At 39.9% G+C, this 27,851-nt stretch overlaps 1 protein-coding gene across 4 annotated transcripts; it reads right to left on the reverse strand.

Annotated features, from left to right (window-relative positions):
* LOC108653889 (diacylglycerol kinase theta) lies at window positions 1–27,018 on the reverse strand. Of its 4 annotated transcripts, none has more exons than XM_030383691.2 (18): window positions 26,607–27,018; window positions 23,110–24,292; window positions 13,739–13,818; window positions 13,492–13,594; window positions 12,910–13,016; window positions 12,760–12,844; window positions 12,493–12,693; window positions 10,464–12,014; window positions 9,798–10,076; window positions 9,303–9,729; window positions 8,924–9,245; window positions 8,629–8,858; window positions 8,405–8,553; window positions 8,073–8,342; window positions 7,009–7,294; window positions 6,779–6,935; window positions 6,602–6,709; window positions 1–5,154 (listed from the first exon to the last, which is right to left on the reverse strand). In XM_030383691.2, the coding sequence occupies exons 2-18, from the start codon at window positions 23,216–23,218 to the stop codon at window positions 4,879–4,881; spliced, it is 4,740 nt and encodes a 1,579-aa protein (XP_030239551.1). In that variant the 5' UTR covers window positions 23,219–24,292; window positions 26,607–27,018; the 3' UTR covers window positions 1–4,878. The 4 variants fall into 4 exon arrangements, with proteins under 4 accessions (XP_030239551.1, XP_017960292.1, XP_030239553.1 ...); XM_018104803.3 differs by having other exon boundaries at window positions 8,163–8,342; window positions 26,607–27,015; XM_030383693.2 differs by having other exon boundaries at window positions 10,464–11,822; window positions 26,607–27,014.
* Between the last annotated feature and the right edge of the window lie 833 nt (window positions 27,019–27,851).

The following is a 27,851-nucleotide window of genomic DNA, read 5'->3' on the forward strand; positions in this document are numbered from 1 at the left end:
TTATTTTTTGTTTGAATTACAACAAAATGATCATTATAGACTTTAAAGCGATTCCCATTGTACATTATAAATTCCGTATTTGCATGCGTAGTCTGTTTAACAATTTCCGCAACGATTTCCATTTTGAATTTGGGTTGACAAATTTTGCTTTTATCTTTTGTTTTTGTTCTCATTTTTTATTTTCTTTTTCTTTTTTTTTTTTTTTTAATATACATAACATACTTATTTCATTCAATTTTATCCTCTGCCTGCAAAAAGATTAATTTAATATGGAGCAAAAAGTGTTGCAGTTTACTTTGGTTTTTAGAGAAAAATAGTTACTTGTACATTTATGTATGGATTTTGTTCTGTTTTGTTATCTTGAGTTCATGAAACAATTTTATAGTTGGCTCTCAAATGTTGTTATTGGATTTATAATTCTGTTTTATTTATTTATTTCTTTTATTTTTGTTTTTTTTTTTTTTTTTTTTTTGGTTTTTGCTTAAAATTAACACTACATCAATGTATGTACTATAATTAGTATTTTTAGTTGTATGTTTTTGTTTTTTTTTTTTATATTTTTTTAATTTTTTTTTTTTTTTTTGTGTGTGTATTTTTTGTTGGTAATTATGTTTTGGATTTCTTTGAATAGCATATTATATTAATTCTTTTTTGTTTTTGTTTTTGACTTACACTAAGTTTTTCAATACATAATAAAAGAAACAAAACTAAAATGTTGGAAAAAAACTTTGTGTAGTTTTGTTGCAGTATATTTGTGTTTTAAATAAGGCAAGAAATCAAATCACCTACGAGCTGCAATTTTTGTGCCAGTGGCTAATCGATTCGAGCTCGATTCAAATAGTTTGCTTCGAACTTGAATAAGTTTGGCGAAAGGCCGCACGTCGCGCTTCACAGAGGTCTATGCAATATGGGAGAGGTTAAGTCGAATTTTCCACCATAGCCAAATAATAGTAATTTAATTTTAAAAGAAAATTACTTTTTCCACTTTTGTAATATTATATTTAATTTTTTTTTTTTATTTTGACGCGCATTCATTATTTTTTTTGTCAGTTCCATTGCATAGACGACTGTCCCGGCGCTCAACGTGTGCGATCGCTAGGAAATTCACGGAAATCGGGTGTGGTCTGATTAACCCCAAGCACCGAGCCCCTTAACTGCAACAGGTCGAGGTGGTTTGCTGAACGCAAAAGTCGTGTAAATGTCTCTTTAGAAGTCGGTACAAACAAAATGTTTGGTAGTGTGTTTGTATTTGGATTTTGGATTTTTTTGGGCGACTGTTATGCGATTTCCGTGTTAGCATAACAGTAAATGAGTTAAAAACGGTCTGCTTTTGTGCTTGCTGTACGTGAGTGTGGGTGTGCGTGTATACTTGTATGTGCTGGAAAAGGCGACTGGAAACACTCTGCAAGGAGTTCCTTCTCATCGGAGCCGGTTATTCCCACTTCCAGTCGCCTTCACGTGTATCGTGTGTGGGGATGGCACGCTTGTGCATGCGAATAACCGCGAGTGCAGACCATGCACATGCGCCCCATCCCCAGCAGGGATAATGGTATTACAGCAAGTTTTCTCAGTGTGTCTTGTGTTTAACAAAAACGTTTAATGTAAAAATAGTTAAATAGTTTTCAAAAATTGTTTTTTTATAAGCGTTTTGAAGTTGAAATTGTAGTGTCTCCGGTTCTTTTCTTTTCTTCATCAATCTTTCTTTTCATTTTTATTTTTTATATCTTGTTTTTGCTTTTCCATTTTTCTGTAAGTGGGTTCAACATCCAAAAATGTTCAAATGCATGTGAAATACTTACGTGCCCCAAAAACTGACTGACTGACCGACTGGCCGACCAACAAAGGCGGACAATCGGACAGAAATACTTTGTAATCAGGCACATTGTTTTTTTGTTTGTTTTGTTTTTGTTTTTCTGTAAGAAAATGCATTCGTTTACTTTGAATAATATTTGCACAACAGCGGAGAAAATTCATACCAATTGCACAATCCAGATTTTTGTTTAGCTCATTCATAATTTCATGCATCTCATCGTACGTACATCCCTATGCAGATTCATACATATGCACCTGAAAGATGCATATGCATGTATCTGTCATATGGTCTGTGTGTATGTACGGAATTCGAATTTGTAGTACAAATTTCTATCGCTAGTTCGGTTAGGCCTATCTAACGATCTTTTGATTTTCATATGCGAATTGTTGCGTCCCTAATGGTTTTTATGTCTATGCAATCTATGCAATTTGCAGCGATTTTGTTGAAAACAAAAGCTTCGTAAGAATTTTCTCGCATCTGTTGTAACTTTTATGCTTAAGCTTTTTGTGTGTTCTTTTTCTTTAATTTTTTTTTTGTGTTACTTTTCCGTGTAGGTTGCGCCAGAGCGCTGGGCAGCACGGTTCCGTCATCTGGTGGCCAGTGCTGCCGTTGCCAAATTCGTTAATTTTGTTCTCTTGCTTTGTTGCGATTCATCATTTTCTTTTCGTCAGTTGATACCAACAAACAATTATTTAACAATTCAATTTTGTACTATTTTATATGTTGCTATGCTCTTTGCGCTGGTTTTGTTTTTGGTTTTTTTTTTAGCTTTCTTTTCTTCTTGCTTATTAATGGTATCACTAATCTGTCGTTGATTTCTTTTATACATACATAGGAACGAAACGGTAAGGAACATAATTGAACTTGAATTTCTTTTCTTACAACGTTTGCCAGACTATTGCTGTGTGTGAGTGAGTGAGTGTGCGTGTGAGTGTTTGTGTGTGTATGGAATAAAGATTTGAATATATCATCATATCGACAGCACGCATGCACACATACTTCTATTACACACTGTGCATGTCCTGTGCGTACACATACATTCATACATTCATACATACGATGCTGAGTAGTTGATGCGTAAATTTGATGCTTGCAGTTGCGCCCAGCTGCTGTTATAGTATTAGTATTAGTTGTTGTTCTTGTTCTTGTTGTATTTTTAGCATTAAATAGTATGTAATAGTTGTAGTTGTTTGTTTGTTTGGTTTTCATTCTTCTTTTTTTTTGAAATAGATATTTTTATTTAGTTGGTTACAGTGTAGGTCGCGCTGCTCGTCAATTACTTTTGCGAGCCACTGTTCGACTTTCGAGCTGTTTGAGTTTAACGTACTTATTGCAGACGATCGATGATATAGTATGACTATGACATAGACACCATCTCTATACACATATACATATATAGGAATAGAAATACACATACATACATATACATATAGTAAAAGAGTTAATTTTGATTAAAGTTGTTTGGCTTTTTCTTTTGATTTGTTTCATTCTCTTTCATCTTAGTTCAATCTGTTGCTATGGCAATCGACAATGATATTATGGCTGCTGTGTGGTTCTGTCTGTGGTGGTGTAGTTGTGTAGTGGTGTGGTTTTGTGACTGTGTGGATGTGGTAAACACTGCAATGAGCACGTTAAATCAGACGCTCGCTATACCATATTCAGAAGTCCGTATTATTTGGGCCCGCATCTGCCTCGGCGGCATCGCCCACCTCACCCACGCTCGGTGGCAGCGCCAGCGACAGGTGTGGAGTTGCTGAGCCGGCGACGAGCATGGTTGGCTCCGTGTTGCGTCGCTTCATTTTAAGTTTATTCTTTTTTAACATGGTGGCCTAAGTAGGTGAGGCATGATTCACAAATCGATTAATCAAGTTAATCAAGTTGAAGAGGTTAAATGGAAATATTGAAGTTTTTTGGCGTCCGGTGCATAAATTGATTAAATTGATTAAGAGCGGATTAAATGTATATTGTTGTTGTAGTAGTAGTTGTTGGTGTCATAGATGTTATACATTCAATTGTTGTTGTTTATAAAAGATCATATTAATTTATGTTCAGTAATATATAGAGAGATAGAGAAAAAAGAGAGAAAGAGTATAAAATGGAGAGTTAACATAAATTAAATTATGTTATTATGATTATTATTATTATTATTTTTGAATTATTTAGTTAGTTAGTTTGAAAACTTTTACATATTGGAAACCAAAGTATTAATGGGCAGTAATTAATTTCAAATCAGAATTAAAAAAAAATTATGTTTAGCAAATCAAGCAAAATGCACGAAATTGGAATAAACTAAATTCCAGATGGTAAATCATTTGCATCTCTAGCAATTTATAATCAACAAAATCGAAAACAAATGATGTACATTTTTTGCTCAGTGTATATATAGTATATATGTGTGTGTGTGTGTGCGTGTCTGTGTGTGTATGTGTGTGTGGTGTGTGCAGATTAGTTGTAATTGGGCCCTGCACACTCTAAGCGCATTTCAAAAGTAGGGTAAAAGCTTAAAAAATAATTTTCAAAATCAACTAAAGAAACTCTTCAGACGTGTGTGCGATTATGTGTGTGTCTATGTGTGTGTATTAACGTTTTACAACTAGTTCAAGTTTTTAAAAGCGGTGGTCTTTATATTATTGTTGCTCTTGGTCAGAGGATGGTGGCTTATTATTTAGGTGGTTCGGTTTTAAGTATTCTATAAAAAGAGTTTTCTTTTCGAGTTTGCATCAAAGTTCTGTCTAATTGCTGCACCAGTTTATTCACAATGCTTTTAATAACCTCAGCTTGCACAAGTTTATAGTATATTTCGATTTGGTATATGTGTATGTTTGGATTTTTTTTTTCTTTTCTTGTTGGTTGCTTAAATTTCTTATACTATGTGTAGTCGTATGTAGCATTTTGTTAGGTTTCCTATAGATCTGCGTTTTCATGCATGCTGTGGCTGGCATTTAGTTTAGTTGCTTCTCCTGCCGTTAGTGTCTCTATGTATGTTGTTTAGGTAATGGGTCGGCCTATGGAAAGAAACAGGAGAACCAATATCGTACACCGGACACGTATGCCGAGGCTATACTCTATGTGCTCCCAAAGGGTGCCGAAGGCGGCACTGAAATATCCTTGTCGCCATTTTCGGCCGCATGCTGCGGCTGTTGTTGGGGCTGTTGCTGTTGTTGTTGCTGCTGCTGTTGCTGCTGTTGCTGTTGTTGCTGCTGCTGCTGTTGCAGCTGTGATTGTTGCGGTATGTTCTGTATGGCTGTGGTGCTGCCAGCCGCCGAGACGCTTAGCACCGCCGGCGAGATATGCGGCTCCGTAAGTCGTCGTTTACTCTTCGTTTTCTTCAGCATGGTTGCCTGAATGTAGCATAAAACACACACAAGGGTCAAAGGCGACATATCTCAACAGCTCAACACATCAACAACGTATACACCCAAAGAAAAACAAAACATGTACAGTAACAATGCGGGTTGCTGCCCTCAATGGAATTTCCTATACTCTCTTATACTCCATTTGCTCAAACATTTCAATAGTTTTTTCTACGTATATTTCAAAATCCAAAGATCTATTGACATTGAATCGAAGTGACGAAAGAAAAATGTTGTTCCGAAAAGAATTACGTTTTTAATTTGTTCCAAACTGAATCAGCTTTATGAAATATCTATAAAAGTAGGACGAATCCATTTCACTTTCTAAATTGTTTTCCTTCTTCTTCTTTTTACATTCTTAAGGGGGATGCGGAATTATATTATATATATATTTATATATCTTGCAGAATACACACAAAAAATTGAGTTGGAGAAATACTGCATTATATTTGTATATACATGGGTTCTGGTGGGGTTTATGGGGACGGCAGGTGCTCGAATATATAGAAATGTATTTATGTATAAATATATATGTAGAATGTAAACACAATTAATATCGAATATAGACACGCACTAACAGTGACAAAGTTTGGTTTCTATTGCAATGGCCTTGCTATCAACAACAATTAGCTGGATTAACTTGATGAACAAATCATATCACAAAATACGTGTAACACAATTATTCAGTTGGACCGTAATATTTGCATTTTGGGACATAGGACGTGGCTGTTGGTTGATTGGTTTGGTTTGGTTTGGTTGCATGCAAACAGTTTTCATTATTATCATTATTTTTGTTTTTCGTTACATAAAAACAAACAGACACAGTTTCAATTCAATCATCAAATCATTTCCTACAAAGGTCGATCTACTTTTAACATACAAATGTGGCAACAAACAAATTCTTAAGCTATTTTCCCCTGTTTAAAGCTGTTTAGCATGTAGATAACAGCAGGATATTGTAGTTGTTTAATGATCCTCAATCATCAATCATCATCAATTAATTGTCGTTAAAATCCGCGTCGTATAACATAGAGCGAAAATTCTTTTTTTTTTTTTTTCTTTTTTTTTGTTTTCCACTAAATTTTTCTAATTTATAACAACGTTATTGTTTTTTATTCGTCTTAACATATATATATATTTTTTAGGTGGATTGTTCAAGTATTATCTGTGGTTGCTGACTCATTAGGTGTACAATCAGTAAGTAACGTACGCAGAAATTGTAGAGAAACCATAAAAAGGAAAAGAATTGGAAAAAGGCGCAGTAACAAAGAGTTTTGGTGCAGATGTTTTGAATTCATCGGGTCCATATGATATTGCTTGTATGTATATACAAAAGAAATGATAACGGAAAGCTGTCATGCAATAATAACTGAATATCTGAAACATGCAATCCTAACTTATATACAAAGGCGTTTAATGCTTGGCTCGCACATACCTTGAGCGCTGACTTGAGGACCACAACTTCGCCGGGGCTTTGAATCCATGGCTCGCCATCCACCTGTACTGGCATATCGGTTTTCAAGTGTATCTTGATGTGACCACCCTGAAAAGACGGCACAGAATTAAGTATTTTTTTTTAAGTACTTTTCCACAGGGCGTATGCTTAACCCACCTGTGCTATGCGCATGGCCGTGCGTATGCCCGACTGGATCTGTCCCAAGTGCACCACACCGGTTACTCCCACGACCTCCAGCATGCCATCGTAGTGATTGGGCGTGCTGAACTGATCATCCTTATCCGGACCCCAGGGATTAGCGCCACTGCCCCAGCTGTGCGAAGAAACAAGAAGAGTGATTACCAATAGGTCATACGATATTCTCATTATCTAAGTCTTATGCTTACCTCAATATATTTAATATGATGATGCCGTCGACCGGTGGTAGATCTACAACCTTGCCATCGACCTCTAGGCGAAGCTCCTTTTGCAAATCCTTGACCGTTTTGCGTCCCACAATCTTGCGCAGTCCCATCTTCACGTAGTAGCCCTTGTTGCGTAGCCGTGAGTTGAACTGGTTGGGATTCTCCTCGCGAGCATTGTGAAAGTCCAGGCAGAGATCAGCATCGATGCCAATGCCAAAATAGTTGTTCATGACAAAGATCTGGGAGTTGTCCTCGTTTTGAGCACCGCCTGGCAATTGAGAGAAATTACTTAGTTCAAAGTTGTTCGAATCGTTGGGTGGGGGACAAAACGCTAAACGCACACATTGACACATCACAACAAAAATTGAATTTACAAAACATCGAGTTGGATATATGAATCGGTTTTACCGATGTATTAAGAGATCGAATTCCAGACAGCAGCCGAACTTGATATTTATATACTTTACCTGTGCTCCAGGAGCAACTCGCTCGCTCGCTAGTCGGTAGAACTAACTACAACTAACACGGGTGCATGCAGAGCTCTACTAAGAGCTAAAATATATCGTATATACATTCAAACTACAGCATTTATCATCAGCTAACAAGCTTGACGGAGCAGTCTGCACGGACTTTGCTTTTATATGGTTAAATCGGGAGGCTTGGAATTTATTATTTTAACTACTTTATGGCAGCTAAAGCTCAAATCGGATAGCTCGACATTACATGAGATATTTCTGCAACTTATTGGAAGGATTCAAAAGGGGAATCTCAATGGTAGTAAGAACCTGTTTTCATTTCACTTACTTTGGAGTGAGTTGCAAAAATATTCACAGATAAATAAGTCATATATATCCATATGTGTATAGATATTTTTTTAAGCAGTATTTAAAAGCACATTTCAAATTACAACATGAAGTGAAGAGCTATTGCTTTGTTTAATTTTTTTTACAAGGATATTGGCCTTGGGATTGTGGATGGGGGCATTAGTTAAATTAGACAGTGAAACGCATAATAAACAATAACAAAATTTTGAAACATGAAATGACCTGATATATCACTCGATGTCAGAGCCGGTAATTGATGATGCTGATTTGTTTGTTGCGATAAATGTGCTTGGTGCGCCTTCTTCTTCTTACCAGTGGTTTGTGAGGGCGCCTTCATGGCCGGCTCTTCGGGCTTATCTTCCGGATGGAAGACCACGGTCCAACGATCCAATCTAATCTCCTCGGCCTCGATGACATCACGCAGCATATTTAGGGGATCCTCGCCACCGGTGTAGCCGGAGCCCCAACATAAAACGCGTGCCAGATCGTTGCCTGGCAAGAGTTTGGCTTAGGCAACAGGAAACAGGCGGGGAAAGTGAAGGCTTGTTACTTACCTGTTCCCAACGGCACAATGGCGCACGGCGGACTAGAGCATTCAGAGTCCTGGCCCACGTTATCCAAGCATTGCAGCACCCAGCCAATGGTGCCATCGCCGCCGCATACCAGGATCTTGTAGTTGGTGATTTGCCGGAAAACGTAGAGCCTGTTAATGGAAGGATAGTAGATAGAGATGAGCACCTAGCATGTTCTTACGCATTCCATATAAATTGTCGCTTACCCGGGTAGCGGACCACCGTTGTCCAAGTCAAAGACCTGATACGGGTTAAGTAGTTTTCGAAAGCTCGATATTAGTTCCAGGCCCTGACAGCCGCCGGATTTCACATTTACAAAGACCAACAGTGGCCTGACATCGGAGGGTACCATGCTGGGTTCAATATTTGGCAATAGCAAGACCAGTAGCTTTTTGTCCTCAATGATCGTTTCACGCAGGTTGTAGAAAGCGCGAACCTGATCCGACATATATAAAATTGATAAGGACTCACAACAGTCAGTTCTAAGGTGACAATTCTTACCGCCTTTTGAGCGTCCTCGAATGTTAACACTACCGAACCGTACTCATAGTAAATCGGTCCAATGCTGATGAACTTGTTCTCATCAGTCACGTATTTGTTTAAAATTTGCTCGTAGTTGCGCTGCGAGAGTCCTGTGGGCAGGTTGCCTACAAAGAGTGCAATGTTTGGTCCATGGGGATCCTGTTTGTGCTGCATGTAGAAGCGCATCAGTTCCATTTGACGTATGGAATCCTTGCCCAGATGCTTCATTATATCCCAGGGACGTTCGTTCCACGAGAGTATGCGCTCGGTAACGCCACGGTCGAGCAACACTTCCGAGCACCTGAGAGCGAATTTGGAGTTGGACAACTGAGATATTTGATATGAGTAGTAGCCCTACCTGTAGTCCTGTATTTGGTTATCATGTAGACCGAATTTATCGAGAGCGTCGCGTATCAAATCCTTAATGACAGTTGTATTATCCACAGGAACATTGACATAGGGATCCTCCAGTGAGCACTGCAATTTTCCAGGATAAACGCGCACATGTCCCCTGTCCCTGTCGTGAAACCTCAAATAGATGGCCGGTCGCTTGCCCTCCAAGTGTGTCAGATTCAACACGGGCGTCGGATCCTGCAGCGGTGTATCTTCCATGCCAGCGGGCGCATACATGTCGGTCAGATAGAAGGCCTGCGGATCACGTGTGATGTGAAAAGCTCGCAAGGCGGTGGTCAATAATTGCTCCAGCGTGTATGTACGCTGAACGACGATCGCACGGTACTGCTGGCGTCGGAATGAGTTGTTGCCATCAAACACCTTGATCATCTCTGCAATGGATGGAACGATGGAATTGGTAGTATTGGCCAGGCGAGCGGATGTCCTTAATCGTACTCACCTATATCTTTCTCTTCACGTTCCTTTTCCTTTTTCTCTCGGTCCTTTTCCGACTTATCGGACTTGTGGCCCGACGACTCGGCTCTGTACTGTGTGGAAGAGCCCCCTGAGCCAGGGCCAGTGCCGCTGGCACTGGCAGCAGCTGCGCCTCCGCCACCGCTGCTGCTGCCGGCACCGCCTTGGGCGTTCATGCCATGCGAGGACTCGCCCTTGCCCAGGGATTCCTCGTCCTTGAAGCGGGGCGCATCGCCGCTGCTAAACTCCTCCGATATACTGCGTGCTAAATGAGCGCAGAGTTACAAAAAACAGTTAGTCTCTGCTCTAATCACTGAACCGGACCGGGTGTTAGCTAGAGGTGATCATGCAGTGTCGGGGTTAGTTGACTGTGGATCGATTGTGACTGTGACGATTGTGGCGAAATGTGTAATGCGTGGCGAAACGGTGCGAGCGTGTGATGATTAGTCGAGTTAGTAGTTAATTAAAGTAGGTTAAAAACAACCGATAACTAAAACAGATGGTTAGCTCAATAACTAGAAACAAGAACCAAGAACCGAAATCAAACTTAAGCCAATCGAGCACTGAGTACTGACAGTATACGGCAGTCGGTGGCAGTTGCTGTTAGAGAGAGATTACAAAACGAGTACAAAGATAGCGGTACGCTAATCACCTCTGCGCTTCTGGTAGCGTGGCTTGCGCCAGCCGGCGGACAGGCCGCGCACGCGCCGCAGCAGGCGGCCGAGCACGTGACCCGGTGCCTGGCCATCGGCATCGCTGGCACGGGATCGACTGCTGGCGGCGCCATCGCTGATATCGCCAGCGATGTCCTCGCCACTTAGGCCACCAACGCCACCGACACTATGCGGTCGATCGTCCAGATACAAATCCTCGTAGTCCACATCGTCGTAGCCATCGGCATCCGTATCGTGGGGCAGACGCGCCGCGGACAGCATGTGATAGTTGTCATCGTATGGCTGATAGTTGCCATCCTCATCCTGTATGGTTATCTCAATGTTTTGCGACAGTCTGTCCAGGCTGTAGTTGCTCTTGGCGCCGCCCTTGGGCGAGCGCTTGGAGCGGCGACGCTGGAACAGACCGCGTCCGTATTTCTTGTTGCGGGCGATAGCCGGCTCCTGGAACGACTTGCTGCGGCCCACAGGGGACAGTTGCAGGACCGCCGAGGTCGGAGCGGGGGATGCCGAGGAGCAGTCGCTGGAATTGGGAGAGCTCACCGATCCGCCCTTGTGCTTGGGCGCATTGAGTATGGGCTTGGGCTTGGGCTTGGGCTTCGCCTTCAAGAGAGCTGCAGTCTTTGGGTTGCGGCCAGCGAGCACGCTTAAGGCATGTGCAGCATCAGCCGTGGGCGGACCAGGGGCGGGGCCCTTGCCCTTGGCTGCGCCTGAGGCTGTGCCTGTGGCTGTGCCTGTGGCTGTGGCAGTGGAGCGCGCTTGATTCTTGCGCTGCTCGGAGGTGTTAGAGGTGTTACTATTACTACTATTATAGCTAAGGTTGCTAATCAGATTCATGCTGGAGTCGAGATCGTCGGTATTGGTGAGTTCACCACCCGTATCGGATGTCTCGTAGCAGCTTTCCCGAGGCGCCGTCTCCAGCTCCACGTCGCCATGGTAATCCGTCTCGCTGACGTCGCGCGGCGATCGACGCGTACAGCGCTTGCGCAGCGAGACATCGCAATGATCGTAATCGTCGCTCAGGTCTCCGCCGCTAATATCACAGACTCCGCCATCCAAATCATCGTCGTCGTCGTCGTCCTGCTCGCTGTTCGAGGCGCCGCGACGTCGACGTCGGCGCGCATGGTTCAGCTTGCGGAACAGACTTGTGTATAGCAGATGCAACGAGGAGTTGGCCGACGGAGACTTTTGCAGTGGCCCCACATTACTGGAGGCGGTGGTCAGCTGAAAGGCGCTATCATGCTCCGTCGTGTTGCACTGCTGTTCGTAGTCGTCCTCCTCGGCATCTGGCTCGTCCGGGTCCTGATAGCCGCCGGCTAGCGAGTTGCTCGTGTCGCCCACTGTCAGCGAGGGCGTGGGTGAGACACAGAGCGATATGGAGCCACAGGATGTGGGCGTGGGCGGCGTTGAAAGTAAAAAATGTTGTTTCGATTGCTCAAGACGCTGTCTGTGGAGCTCGAGGAGCTCCTTGAGACACAAACCCGATGCACCAACTTCGCCAGCCGCGGCCTCTGCACCGAGCTCCGGGCTGGCTGCCAAACCAAACCAAAAAAGAAACGTTTAAAATAACACAAGAAAAACTTAATAAATGAATAAATCGAAATGAAAGGAAGCAATCGACAAACAGACAAACAGAGTTTACGAAATGAAGAAATAGACCACAGTTGTAGACTGAACCATTTTCAATTTGAAAACAAAATAAAATAATAAGAATAATAAGAAGAAGAAGTAGAAGACATAACAAGACGAAAACTGTTTGCGATAGTGTAACTAGGTGAGAAGAGTAGGATGAGGCTTGAATAGTTGAGATGATAGTCCATGGATCTGAGAATACATTTAAATGTGCACAACATCGAGAGCTGATGCAGCTTATTGGGTGAGTTTGGGTGAGTGAGCTGTTGTGAGCCCGTTGGCTGGCTGCCGCATTTAGGCCATGGCAAATGGATCGCGCAATCGATGCGATCGAATTTCGGATACGTTTGCTAGAAATGAGGCCAGTTCGGTACTTACGACAGGAATAGTCGCGTACGAGCGACGTCTTCGATTTGACCTGGACGCCTATGATCGCCTCGATGGGCACCTCTGTACGTGGTATCGACACTGAATGCGGAGGTAAGTAGATAGGTTGTAGAATACCAAAATTACATTCGGTTGACAGGTACATGCGACATCCAGCGTGTGTGGTCATGCCACACCACTCGCAGCGATAGCCTGAGCGGATGATGGGAAACAATTGATTAGTATAGGGAAGATTCTATCGTATAATCATCCACTCACCTGTGAGGCATTCCGAAGACCAACAGGTTTTCTTGCAGTAGGCGCATTTGGACGTTGATGGAAGATTGCCCTCCCGCCAATGATGCTGTGAATCATATCAGATTTCTCATATCTACCATCTGTATCATCCATCTATTATTTGTTACTCACTTGATGCCTCACATTAAGCAATTCCTTGCCTGGCACGTATGTTGCATTCTCTGTGCAATCGGGCACTGCGAAATCTTGGCACTCAATATGTGCGAAATATTCGCAAACTGTGAAGGGGGTTATATTATTTTATTATAAATATATACTTGGGTAATAAATAAAATAAATATATTATTGTAAATAAAAATTTAAAATTAATTTTTGAGGACAAAACTTCTTGGGATTTCTATTTTCAGCATGATCTCACGATTCTATATTAATGTGATGAAAATATAATATGTATAAACGCAAATTGTAATAAATTTTTCTTAGAATATTACGAATTAGCTTCTGGTGCAAAATAAAAATTAAAGTATATTTATTATAAAGCAAATTGAAATTCATGTATCTATATATTACGAATTAGACTTTGACGAAAATGACACGAAAAGTGCATAAAGTTATAAATAAATTGAAAACATGTTTGACATGAACAGGAATTGGTTATGAAATGCATTTTAAATTAACAGACAGCCCTCAAACCGGGACAGGAGCGAGCCTCGAGCCATTCTACTCGTCGGTCGATGGGGCGCACTGGCTTACCTAAACAATGCACCGCTGGTGTTTCATCCAATCTCTTACGGCATACGGTGCAGAATTTTCTCTTGTGATGGGTTGGTTCCGACCAACAATGGGCGACGGGATTCTGTCCAACGAGATGACAGTTGTCAAGTTATTCAATGAAAAGCAGATAGGCGGCGTGCATGCATGTATGTAACGTATAATGTAGACATACATACATGCATGCATGCCTGCATATATATGTATGTATATGCGATAGTGTACGCACCTTTATAATGCATGGCGCAATGCCGGAACAGGGCGTTACAACGCTGGTGACACATCGTTCGTGTATAATAAAGTTGCAAACTGCAAAAGAGAGAAACAAAACGGGAAAGTCATGAAAGTATCATTCAATTGCATATAAAGGCATCGTTCTCTCTAACTATGTAATGCCAGTGCTTATCTATATGAAACAGACATGTATATAGATGAATATGTATATACGTACATATGTATATATGTACATATGTATATGCTAGTTCCATAAATTTACCCCCAAGTATATGAGTCGCTGTGCATTTGTAGTACAAACAGCCAAAGCTGCTTAAAAAATGAACTTAAACAAGAAAGAAAGCTCTAGTCGAGACTGCTCGACTACGAGATCCCCTGAACCCTACAATCAACTGATATTTCAATAATAGTTAGCACACACACACGCATACACACACACGCATACAAACACATGCACACACACACACACACATACACATACAAACAAACACACGCACACACACACACATATACAGGCGATTGCGCTTGGGTTGCATTGCAATGTTGGCAATATAATGATAACTTATTTGATGAATAATTTAATTTCTAGACGTACGATCGTAATGAAACTTTCAGAACATAATTATAATGTTTAAATGTATGTGTATACCGAAGGACAAGTCTCTAGTATTTGATATACGACTTTTACAAAGATGAGGGTGAGGGGGTGGATTTAGGGGTGGGGGGTAAATTTTAACAAAAACCGAAATTGTATAAAATTCATCTTAATATACATATTAAATTTGGAGAAAGCTTGAAAGATGCAGGAGATATAATTTTTAAACTGATCTTCGATAAGGTTTTTTTATCGATAAAAAAGTATCGGAATGAGTTATCGTTTTTTAGTGATAAACTCGATATGCGCGTGATATATACGGACATTTAAAAAAAAAAGTTGAAGTCTCTAGCTCTTATATCTTCTGAAATCGACGCGTTCATACATACGGACGGACGGACGGACGGACAGACAGACGGACAGGGCTAAATCAACTCAGCTCGTCGCCCTGATCAAGAATATATATACTTTGTGGGGTCTGCCACGCCTCCTTCTGCCTGTTACATACTTTTAACAAAACCATTATACCCTGATTTCCCATTTTCAATGGGTTCAGGGTATAAAAATGTATTTTCCATGTAATGAAATATCAATAGACTTTATACCTTTTAGGGAACATAATTACAGAAAATAATATTTAATGCAAGGAATTAAGATATTGGGTGTTACTATAGGTAAGTTGTAGGTGTATATATTTTATACTTCATTAAAACTAATATTAAAATTTATTATTTTTTTTCCTTTTTTATATTTTCGCATAGAAAATAATATTTAAATTATTGCTTCTATTTCACTTATGCATATCTAGCTAATTATAATTTAACTCCGTGAGAACTTTAGCCAATTAGGCTGGCCAACTAGGCGTTATCCTCAACTCTTTCATAGTGATTTCACTGTACATGTTTGAAGGTATGTGCCCTGAAATGCACATTATATGCTTGGGTTTGTGGACAATGCTACGTCATCGTCAGCCCACCATTACTCGCCATTCATAGTGATGGCCCATGCTGGCTCCTGAGTTCATGGGCGCCATTTTCATTGAAGGCTTATGCACGCACACACACACACACACACAAACATACACAAGCACATACACGCATGCATGGACAAAAGCACTTGCATGCAGATGCACACAAACACACACACACACACATATATACCAGCACACACACACACTTGCAAGTGAGCTGAATCAAAATGGAAGCGAATGCTAAGTGGCTAACCGAAGCAAAAGCTGCACACAGAGCACGTAAGTGAGAGCGAGAGAGGGAGAGAAGCACGGACAAAAGCGAAAACAATACTGTAGGGCAAACAAAGAGCTCTCTCCCGCTCGCTCCTACTTCCTCTACACAATGTGCGCTTGTGTTGGTGTCTGAATGGAAGTAGCAACAGCTCGCAGCCTGTGACCGAAGCTGCGCTGCCAGCGTCTTGAGCAGCAAAACTATACGAACACATGCGCTGAGTGCAGCGAAGCTACTTATACGAATATGTGTGTGTGTGTGTATGCTAGTGCGTGTGCATATGTGTGTGGTCGCTTATGTATGTTTGGTAGATCTCTCTGCGTGTAGTCTAACATAGAAATGAGAATTTTATTTTTAGCGTTGCGTGAACACATTACACACATATTACGTACATACATACATATATATGCATACATAGGTAATTATGTATGTGAAAAAGAATACGTTATGTGCAGCTAAACAAATTCATAATTGAATACATGCCAGGATGTACGTCTGTATGTATGCATGTATGCATGCAGTTGGGGCTACATTTATTTGTAGATATGCATTTGAGTTCATGTGCTTGTATGTATTTGGCTCTGAGTCGAATTAGGCCGCTGACCTGACGCTGACGCCCTGACGTCATGAATGAACTCATGCGTTGTTGCTGTTGCTGTAGCTGTAGCTGTAGCTGTAGCTGTTGTTGTTGCTGTTGTTGTTGCTGTTGTCGTTTAGCTATGTATATAAATAAACGACTACTCGAAGCGTTTACGGCGCATGTTGCAAGTGGATTATAAATTTTTTGGCCAAACGTGAGGCTGGCACGAAATCAACTGCAGCCTCTCAATCCACGAGAGAGTGAGCGAGCGGGTGAGTGTCTGTGTATGTGTGTGTGTGTAGGTTCATGAAACATAATATTATACATATTTGAAGCAAGCAGCAGGCATACATTTCTCATATCTATATCGTTTGAGTCGAGTGGAGCACGTGGTTCGCACTAGTTTTATGATTTGGAGCATTACGAGTGGACGTTAACTACCTATACATACATACACATGAATTAATGCATACATATGCATATAATAAATACACGTATTTATAGTTATATTCATTTTGGTTTGCATTTTCTTTGGCATTATGTATACCAAAATGTAAACGTACGCATGTATGGATGTATTTACGTGTATTTGTGTGTTTGTGTGTGTGCTAACAGAGAAGATAAGCGCGACGAGGACGCATGGGAAATTTTCTAATGTTATTCTTCAGTCTGGTTGGGAAATTCACGAAACTCAACACACTTTTACTTTTTCATCTTTTGCTTTTGCTTAGCAAGGGCGCGTTATCGTCATTGTTTGTGAGTAGATATGTGCGTGTGTGTGTGTTTGTGTGTGCGTGTCTGTGTGTGTGCTTACATTTAGAACAACAATAACAAAGGAAACCTAAAGCCAAAGAAGTTGGCAGCAAGTAAAGCTCGAAGACGATACCCAACAAGAAATATATATATGTATGTATATATGTATGCGTGTGTATGTGTGTGTGAGGTGGCAAAAAACGTTTGCGAAGCCAAAAGAGCACACACTCTATGTGTGTATCCATACTGATTGTGTGTGTGTGCGTGTTAGCTGTGGCAATTGAATGGGCACAAGTTGACATGCGTAGTACAATAGCAACAATTAAAACTGATATTTGCATAGAACATAGACATGAGTTATAGAAATTTGCTTTCGACAGGAAATCAATTTACAATCTAGCTTCCTGACAGCTAAACTCTCTCGAAAATAGATGAAACCATAATTAAATATAGAAATGATTGGATCAATGTGACGCATGAATAACATATATACATATGTATATACATATGTATGTATATGATGCGTATTCGATTCTAAATTTGTGGCCGCTTGGCCCTGACCACGACCAACATGACGTATGCGCAACATTCGAACTCGAGGGCTTTTCATTGGAAATGTCAACCAACGCTTAGACGAATGTATACATGTATATGTGCGTGTACATACAGTTACAGTTACGGCAAGCGAGTGCAACCAATTCATAATTCAAGAGTTCGTCAAATTGCATTTGCGTTCTATTTATAGTTCAGCAATCGAAATAGCATAACGCTTTAGTTTACCATAAATGTAATTTGTTGAGGTCCAAATGAAATAAACTCTATTCGATTCAGAGGCAAATGCGCGCAGCTACAGAATTTGTTGTGCGAGCGTGTCACACGCACACACACACACACACACACGCACGTAGCACTTTGGAGCAAGTACGTAAGCACACACAAGGCAACAGTCAAGGATATATAGCGCGAATGGCTATCAACGCGCGATGTTGACGTCGTCATTGCCGCCAGCTGCGCCACTTGATAGAGATTGGATTTGCATACCCTGTAACTAATTTATATTTATAGGCTGGATTATGCTCATCTCAGATCGTAGAAAAAGTGTAACTCAAGACAGCTCAGAAGTTGCTTTTGACTATGCAATGCTCTCTCACTTGCTTTTATCGTATCACATGAAATATTAAGTATACGCATATTAAGAGGTATCATGATACTGAGAAATCAGTATTCTTTTTCATTTTTTTATTGATTTTCAAAATTATAACAAACGAAAATCAAATAATTATATAACATTGAAAATAAACTACTATTTATTATTATTTTTAAATTACATTAAACTTTAAATTAATTTTGAATTATTTTTATAACATTTATTTTGAATTTTATTAATGTAAATAATAGATATTGCCTAACAATTTTAGTAATTTTCATATTTATTTGCTTAAAATTAAAAATTAATGAAGAAAAAAATGTATTTAAATTTAATTTACTAGCGAGTGTATTCAAATTTAATTTACTAGCGAATATACTAAACTTTAATTTCAATTTTTTTTAATTTTTTTGATTTTTAATTCAAATTAAAGGTATTAAGAAGAAATTCAGTGTACTAGTTTAAATTATTCATTGTTTAGCTATTTAATATATAAATTTTTGGAAAAAGATATAATTCTATACTTAAATTAATGGACGAATATATTGAGGAAAATTGGCTAACACTAAGAATGCCTGAAATTACAATTTTGAAACAATTATATTATTTTATAAATTTCAAACATACAAATAATATATTGTTTATTCATTTCTTGCTTTTTAATTGAGATTCAGATACCATTATTATATAAACAACTAATTGAAACGTACAACATTTTAGGTGTTTAAGAACATAGCACTATCATAGCACCATTACATGATAATTATCCAGGGCTACAATATGGGTTTCTTAAGAGTCAAATTAGGCATAAAGAATATCTAGCGGTCCATGGATCATGTAGGTAAATTCAAAAGCCATATGCATTGGATCAAAGTTGCTGTGGCCTGGCGTGCAACGTCAGCAGTGCCACTTGAGGACTGCTCGCTCTCGCAACCAGCAATCGAATGGCTGTGCCAGCCAAGCTGACGACCCACTAGTTTACGAAAAGAAAACAAAAAACACAAATACAAAATCTGTGTTCATTTGTTTGTTATTTTCTATTGTTGTAATTGCTGCTGCTGTTGTCGGGTGTGGTTGTGTTGCTGTTGCTGCTCTTGCTGCTGTTGCTTTGGCTTTCTATGTATATAGCGTTATGAATGAACAGCACCGACGATGTTGTGGAGTAGGTAATTAAACGGCAGCAGGTCCGCACCTCTGTTTGCGCATATGGCACTCGTTTTTTTTGGTTCCGCTACATTCATGGCGGCCATTGATGACGCACTTTTAGCCCTTCATTGCTATCGGCTAGTAACGGAAACAGGGGTAACAGCTGTCTGTATATGTGTGTGCCTATGTGTTTCTGTCTGCCTGTGTGTGTGTGTGTGTAGGTGTGTTAACAGAGCAGAGCAGGCCAGCCGGCTTGTAACGAGCCCACACACTTTTTTTCACATTCAATTTGGTCCTTATGCTCACCTGCTGCTGTTGCCGCTGCTGTCGCTGTTGCCGCTGCTGCTGTTGCTGCTGCTGCAATTGCCAGTTGCTATCGGCCCCCGCAACCCTTGAAAACCAATTGAAACGTTGCCTGCAGCTGTGCGCATCCTGTACGCGCGCGCCTCTGTGTGTGTGTGTGTGCGTTTGTGTGTGAGCGTAAGTGTGTATTTCTGTGTGTATGCAATTGTGAGTGCATCTCGACCTAGTTTTAGGCGAGTAACAGAGCGCAACCGCTGCTGTTTGGCAACGGTGTGTGGGCGAGTGACTTCTCGTTCTTTCTGTCTCTCATTCTCTTACTCGCTCTTTCGCTGTCCAATTTCTAAGTCTCTATCTCTTTCTAGCCGCTTTTGAATCAGTGCAGCCCGCACACCTACCTGCCTACCTGTTTGCCTGCCTGCCTGCCTGCTGCAATTGAATTCTTAATTCAAATGCCAATCCGATCTTTCGTTTACTCTTTCCCACTCACAATTTAATGCTCAAACTCAATTAGTGCAGCGTACAACGCCTTCGCACGCTTTCTAATGAGAGCAACGCCTGGGGTTATGCTACACAAAGCGAAAGTTTGCTCTAAAAATACATTTGAGGCGAACAGAAATGGAATATTCACTTGCATTTGTCTATAAATAAGTACATATACATACATATTGCTTGTATATATATATGTGTATATATTTCGTCATAGATACACATGTATGTATCAAGTGTATTATTTACATTTATAATAATTCATTACGTAAATCAATGCAAGGAATTGACTTTAAAAATTGTATATGTTTCAATCAATTATTTACATAAGAATAATATGTGAATCTCAATTTGAAAGCAAGAAATGGAGAAATAGAATCCGAATCTGAATGCAAAATAAATATATTGAGACTCAGTATGTTATTTACAATGAATGTAGATATCCAATATATTTTTTAAATATTTTAAATTTATAAAATAATATAATTCAGAATAAAAAGGTTATATATATTAAATTATTTGTATATTGTATATTTATACTATTTATCCATGGTTACCTTCTATTTTGAAAATCTCTGTCAAAATTTTTAAACCAAATACGTATGCCTGGAATCCGAAAAATATGGTTGGATTCGGAGTGAGTTTTGATTTCTATCGAACGGCTTTCAAGAAGCCAGCTGCAGGGTATTTGATCACATTATGACCTTTCAAGCACTCCTGACTTTAGCTGGTGTCTAAATGCATATTGACATGCTGAAACTGTCATAGCAGCTATTAAATATATAATTGCACTTAAAATATGCCAGTGAGCGATTATTTTTAGCGAACACTGTCAAAAATCAAAGCTACAAGTGTGTGTAGCACCGTCTGTTGGTATATTAAAATCTCGAACTGGTCGCGATTGTATTTATATATATGTAATATGTAAATATACATATATGTATGAACAAATTTGCAGCTGAACTGGTTGAATTGGTTGGGAAATCTTTAGGTATACGAAAAATAGGAAGAAAACGCTCTATGCAATAATTATAATAATAGCCGAAACAGCACAAATAAACAAATTAACGCACGCGGCGCGGCGCCTAACGCGCTTCCAATTGGGAGAGGCAGCAGCAGCAGCAGCGATATGGCGATTGCTTTGTCCGGCCTGGCCCCAGTTTGATAGATCTCGTGGCCAGCCGCAGCCCCAAGAGACCCAAACGGCTATTGCCAGTGGCCCCACGGTCGCTGCTGTGTCTGTGACGTCGTTGGTCGGGCTCACGTCATGATGCTGCCAGCTGCTGGTTGAACAATCTTTTGTTTTTGGGAAAGTTTAAATGCGCACACTTTTCGACACAAATAGAACGATGATGATGATGGGGATGACGCTGATGATCATTGGCGTGCATCTCGGTCATGTGGAGAGCGTGCGGATGCAGGTTGTAAAAATCACACGATTTCGGTCCACATTATGATGGCAATTCGAATATGTATTAACAAAACTAGACAAATGTATTTTTATAGAATTTTGGGGCCACTTTTCTCTGATTTGCGCTTTCGATTTGCTCGTTTAGTGCTCATTAAATTGAACTTGGCAGCTCGCAACTCACTAAAGGCCAGAAGTGATCTACGATCAACAAACAACAACAAAAACAAAACAGTTCCGTCAAATTTGTATAATTAAGATCTATCTATAATAATATGTGAAGCATACAATAGTTTACTGCGTTCTATATATAGAGCTTGCATTATAAAATATATTGATTTCAATTTAATATCCGTATGATATTAAAAACAAGAAAAATTATAATGTTTCTGGGCGTAATAGCGGTAAATATCCATAAGGTCAGATACAGCTCCCGTAATTTCTGAATACTTTCGGAGAATCTAACTAATGTATTCACAGAAAAGTAAGGACTGTTCTTTTTATGCAGGAATAATATGTAATATATCATTTCCAATTCTCCAATGTTGTCAGATACAATTCTGTTGAATCGATTTCGATAGACATAGCATCACAGAGCTGTCATGTGCAATTCAGTCATTCACACAAATTAATGTTATATTTAAATGTCTAAAATATGTATTCCTTTGAATCTGGGTTCAATATTTATACAATCAAGTACTATCCAAAAATGTCTCATGTGTACTGAGCTATTTAATAATAACATGAATATTTGTGTGACTTAATTTAATCCCCATAAATTTAAGATTGTGAACAAGGAATGTTAATTATAATGTTTTTATTGGATAATAATTTTAAGTAAAAAATGTGGAAGCATGGGCAGCACAGATAGAGCAGTAGATAGAGCAGCACTCAACTGAGAGCAGAGCAGATCGCAGTCGGATTCTATACTGTTCACTACTAAATGTCGGATACTCAAACAACCTAAAAATCTTTAGATCTGATTGATTAATTATGCTCCTTCATAGAAATGATCCACCTACAGGAGCCAGCTAAGCATGATCAATAACATGATTAACAGGACTGAAGAGGGTAAGAGGAACGAATCAATCTCTACCAAACAAAGTTAAGAGTAACGCCAGTTTCTCGGCTTAACAATGTGTTTCTTGTTAAGTTTAAAGAGTTTTATTGTTTTATTAGTGTTGTATTAATATTATACTAGTAAAACTAAGTATATTAATACTGAATACAAAACTAATTAATATGTATATGATATAAGTATATCAAGTTTACTTCTGTAATTAATTTGCTTCTAAAACTGGTCGCTTTTGGGTCTCTATATAATAATGATTTTATTTTTAATTTGGAAAGTTGGTACGCAGGGAGAAAAAAAACCAAAGGGAGAGTACTTTCCCACTTTTCCAAATCCAACACGAAATTCCTCTCATATTAGCTTAAGATTTCTTATTTCTCTATAGAAATGGTTTTATCAATTGAAGGGCAAACTAAATACTAAAGAATAGCAAAGAAGGAAGATTCATACATGCAGGATGCAGGAATTATATACATACATAAATTCATTTAAGTCTCTATAAAATGAAATGTTATTTTCTATATATGTCTACTATCAAGATATTTGCCAATACCTTCCCACACAGCAGAGACTTCAGTCTACTCTTAAAGTTGAGCTTAATGATAGTTTTTTAATGATCTATTAATTGCACTTACCTTCGCAAATGTAGCCCTGCTGTATGAGGCCCCACAGTAAATCCGAGCAGTGGTGACAGTAAGTTGGCTTATGAAATGTCTTCTTCACAAATGAATGCCCATCCGCCATTTTGTTTTTGTCAGCTACTGCCAAAGTTTACAGTTAGCAGGTGGCTATCGCTGGCGCCTGTTGAAAAATCGCGTGGGACCGTTTAAAGTTGTTGGGCGTTGTTGTTGTTGTTGTTGCTGTTGTATATGTTTGTTATGGTTGTTTAAAAATGGCACGAGACTTTGTGGTTTGTTGATGACTTTTGTTGTTGTTGTCGTTGAGAGGCGTTTGTGCTTTGTTGATTTGGTGTTAGCTGTTTCTTTGTTTCCTTGTTGGTTTGTTGCTTGTTGCTTTTGTTTAGACGGGCACTGCAGGCTGCATATGCAACTGCGCACCTTTAGAATAGTTTGACTAGCCAATTAACTGTAGTAACTGGTGCGTACTAAGCCGCAGCCAGCTGAGGCAGTGGCAGAGTGCTTGGGCCTAATTCGAGCAGCGGCAGCGTCACTTGTGATGGCGCCTTCAGCAATATGGGCGTACAAAAATAGGCGTGACTTGAGAGCTGCGTAGCCTGTATCGCCAACTGCTGCTGCTGGACTGCTGCGGCTCCTGCTGCTGCTGCTGCTGCTGCTGCCCTTTGGTGTTTCAGTTGCTGTTGAGGTTGTTGTTGCTGTTGCTGTTGCTGTTGCTGTTGTTCGTGTGGCAGCGGCTCCGACTTTGGCACCGCCTTCTGCTGCTGCTGCTGAGGCTGACAAAAGCGATGACAAATGGACAACGACGACGACGACAAAAATGACGACGACGGCTGCATTTTCATCCATTGATCAACTGGTTGTTGCTTTTATCCAGACATTGGTTTGCCGGAATCTGGCGCCTCTGCGCTCGCACCTTCGTAATATGGTATTAAGCAGCAAATTCTTGTTTTTCCTTTAGTCTGGGATTTATAATCAGATTGAAGGCTACGTTGTCATTTACGTTTAATAATAGAGCTATCGGCTTTTAATTGTAGATCATTGTAGTTATGTATTCTTTTGTTTTATATTTTTGTTTAGTTGTATATTTATGATTATTTTGTTTCGAGTTTGGTGGAGTGTTTGTAGTTATATATCTTTGTTACTTATTTACAATTAACTGTTACTGTTGCTTCAAGCTCTGCTTTAAAGAAAAAAATCACAAATTACACTCATTGCTCACTTGCTCGAAAGCTCATTATTTTATTTGATTGCATTCTTCGAAACTAGGATTTATTTATTTATTTAATTGATTCGTTTGTCGCGTTTATTATTATTATTTTTAGCGTCGTACAACGTTCACAACAGCAGCGAAAATGTTGGAATGGTCTTAGATTCCGCTGGCCCGCAGTTGGAGCGTGTTTTTCCTCCTTGGCGCTGCCTCCTTTTCACTACGTGGGCGCCGCACCCCCAAACGACAGGCAATAAAAGTTTCGAGATAACATAATATGCATGAGCGGGAGTTGTCAGCAGCCCACCACAGTCAGAGCGTGAGAGCGTGAGAGCAAGCGTGCGCGAGAGAGTGCCTAGAGACCAGCGTGCTTGCTTGTGTGTGGTGAGTTTGCAGCGATGAGCAGCAATACCCGTTATTTGAGTGTACGCTATTTCCCCACTCACTTATCGCACATATAGAAAGTAGTAGACCTCATATAATAATAAAAGTGGCAAAAATATGATATCAACAGCGTGTCAAGAGAGACCCAGCACGAACTCAACGACAGCGAGAGAGCGACAGAGTTGAGCTGCCGATTAAAATGGCATTGCAAGTTTTAGATTCCAGAATTGAATGAAAATGCATTATGCTTTCCCTGTGCATTGCCTATCAAATGCCCCGATAAGTATGCACCATTGCCAAGCGGAATAACAGCGGCAATAATGCTGTTGCTGCTGCTGATTATGATGATGATGATGACGGCATAGTCGCAGAAACGTATGTGTATGTACATACATATGTACATGTACAGCGTTGAATATGTATGAGTTATGAGTGCTCCAACGACACCCACGCACAGAGCGTCCATTCACTCAAGGACAATCGCCAGAGCTTGACCATTAACTCATACAAATTCTAATAATAGACGCCACACTTGAAATTTTAGCTTTATGACAATATGAAAAGGACCAGCAAGACCAGCGGCAGTCTTTATAAATATATCAAATCTATTCAACATACACACTCAAATATGTACATGTGTACATAGGTATAACTATATGAGCCAAGCATGACACAGAGGCCTGTCGCCACCGTCGCCACGACGTGGGAGGTTCATGTTCATGTCCTGGTCACCCAGCGGCATGCGCAGTCCCCAATTCACCACACAAAAGCCGAAGCGAAACTGTGTGCAAAAAGTGGCCAAGTTTAAGGATAAATCACTACGAACAGCAGTTGAAAAGGGAACAGAGAACAGTGGAGCACAATGGAATTTGGCAACAAATGTTGCTGTTGCTGCTACTGGCATTAGTGGGGTTAGTGCCGCATCAATTTCGTGAGTGCGAAATATTATGGAAATTAATAAAAATTATTGACGTTGAGGCAGTTCGCACAACACACATATAAATGTTTATGCGCCTGTGTGTATGTGTTTGTATAGCTATGCATGTACATATACATATGTACATATGTATGTGTGCATGCATACATATGCGTAGAGCAAGCAGCAACCGTAACACTTTTCACCCACAGCCCGTGCTTGTAGCGCCCATTGCCCACTCCCACTTCCAATCTCACTCTCCTTTTCTTTTACTCTCTCTCTTTCTCTTTGTCTCTCTCTGTCGCTCCCGAACGTTGCGCGCTTCGCTCTTTTCGAGCCGCATGAACAAATCGCAATAGATAGAGAATTTTTTTCTTTCTGCCACGGCTGCTCCTGTTCTGCGGCTGCCAACATCGTTCATTCCTTGCCACACATACACATACACACACTCACACACACACACACCTACACAACAAACAGATAAACGGCGAACACATATACACCCACACATTCACACATTAAATGGCAAAGTCCTTGACTGCGTGGCTTTTATTGTACATATATTTTTGAATTGTCCAAGACTTGGAAACCAAGCAAAGTTTTATAAATTGCATTTGGGAACGTTTCAATTGTATTAGCTGCATTGAATGTTTAACAAGCGCCTATGAACTTTGCACATATGACAACGTAATTTTCACGTTAACACACGCACATACTCATATATATACACACACGCACACTCACACGCACGCACACACACAAGCAGACACTCGCGCAGATACAAATTTTATGTACCATATATTTTTGCTGGACAACGTTGACGACGGCAATTTGCAAAATTGAAACTGCTGCTGCAGCTGCCAGTGCAAATTTGCACAATAATTTTCGATTTTCATTTTCATTTTCGTTTACACATCTCCGCTGCGGGAGCTAAGAATTTTCACTGCTGCTGCGATTGCGGTTAACAAGAATTATTTTTCATTTTACTTGCGCCCTTTTGAACAGGCTTTCGGAATTTTTCGCACTTGATTTTCAATTTTTCTGGGTTACGTTTGCGTTTCGCGATTTATTTGGTTTATTGTTTGCACTGCGATTGTTTGCCGTTTTTATTGAATGGAAAATTTTCACAATTCGAATGTGCAAGTTTTCAAGTTTTTCTTCTTTTCTTGTACATTTTTTCCCACTTTATTGTGTGGTATGTGAAAATGAAAATTCTTCTCTGTGTGTGGCAGTGCCCCCGTAACGTACAAAGAGCACACACCTAGTGGGTTGTGTGTGCTTGTGCTTCGCTGAAGACGATGGTGCGCTCTGACTGGGACCGAAAATTGTTCAACGCTCGCCAGCTCCGCCACTCGGCTGCTGCCTGCAAATTCGGCGTGTTGAAATTTTTGGCGGCCGCAGCAGAAAGTCCCACCAACAATACTGGGAAAATAGTGGGAGCGCGCTGCCGAATTTGCTCAAAATTCTCTCAAATGGGCTCGCTTTTGCTCTCGCGCTCGCATGTCTCTTTGCATTCGGTTTATACTCCCTCTCAGTCAGTCAGGCACTTGCTCTTCCCGTGATGTTTTTGTATTTTTATCTATTTTTTTTTTGGCAAACGTTAACGAATCGGTAATCGATAAGAAATATCGAGTCACTCCTTTTGACAGGAGAGAGCTATTTCATTGAATGCAGTGATGGAAAATATTAAACTTATATTGCGATTTATCGAAAAACATTAATCAATCAATAGAGCATTTTTAATTTTAACTCAGTAAATTTCTTCTCTTTCTGGCCATTGCTTAAAATTAGTTCATTGCTACATTAACTACACAAATTAAATTTGAAACGATTGCCTCAGCTGTTTCGTCAAATGTGATTTAAGTAGAGACTCCAACACTTTCTAGCCGAGACACACTTCACTTGTACTAACATTGATTGCTCGATGTTGTCAAGTGTGACCATAGATTAAAATAAAAAAACCGTTTTCTACATATGAATATTTTGTTATAGCATTTTTTATTTATTTATTAATAATGTGTAACAAATGTTTGTCAGCAGTTAAAGATGATGCATGAAGGTAATTTACGTTGTGCGTAACTATGAAATGTACATGTTAATATATATTTATATAGATCAAGGTATATTTATATATATATTTGAGCACGCAGGTTTTTTATTTGTAATTAAATAAAGCAGTTCCACATATAGCTTTAAAGAAGTCTAGACTTGAATTAAGCCTTTAGGTTGGTA

This window comes from Drosophila navojoa, chromosome 2 (assembly GCF_054131105.1).
Source record: "Drosophila navojoa isolate 15081-1374.11 chromosome 2, UAZ_NAV_1.0, whole genome shotgun sequence".
NCBI lineage: Eukaryota > Metazoa > Arthropoda > Insecta > Diptera > Drosophilidae > Drosophila > Drosophila navojoa.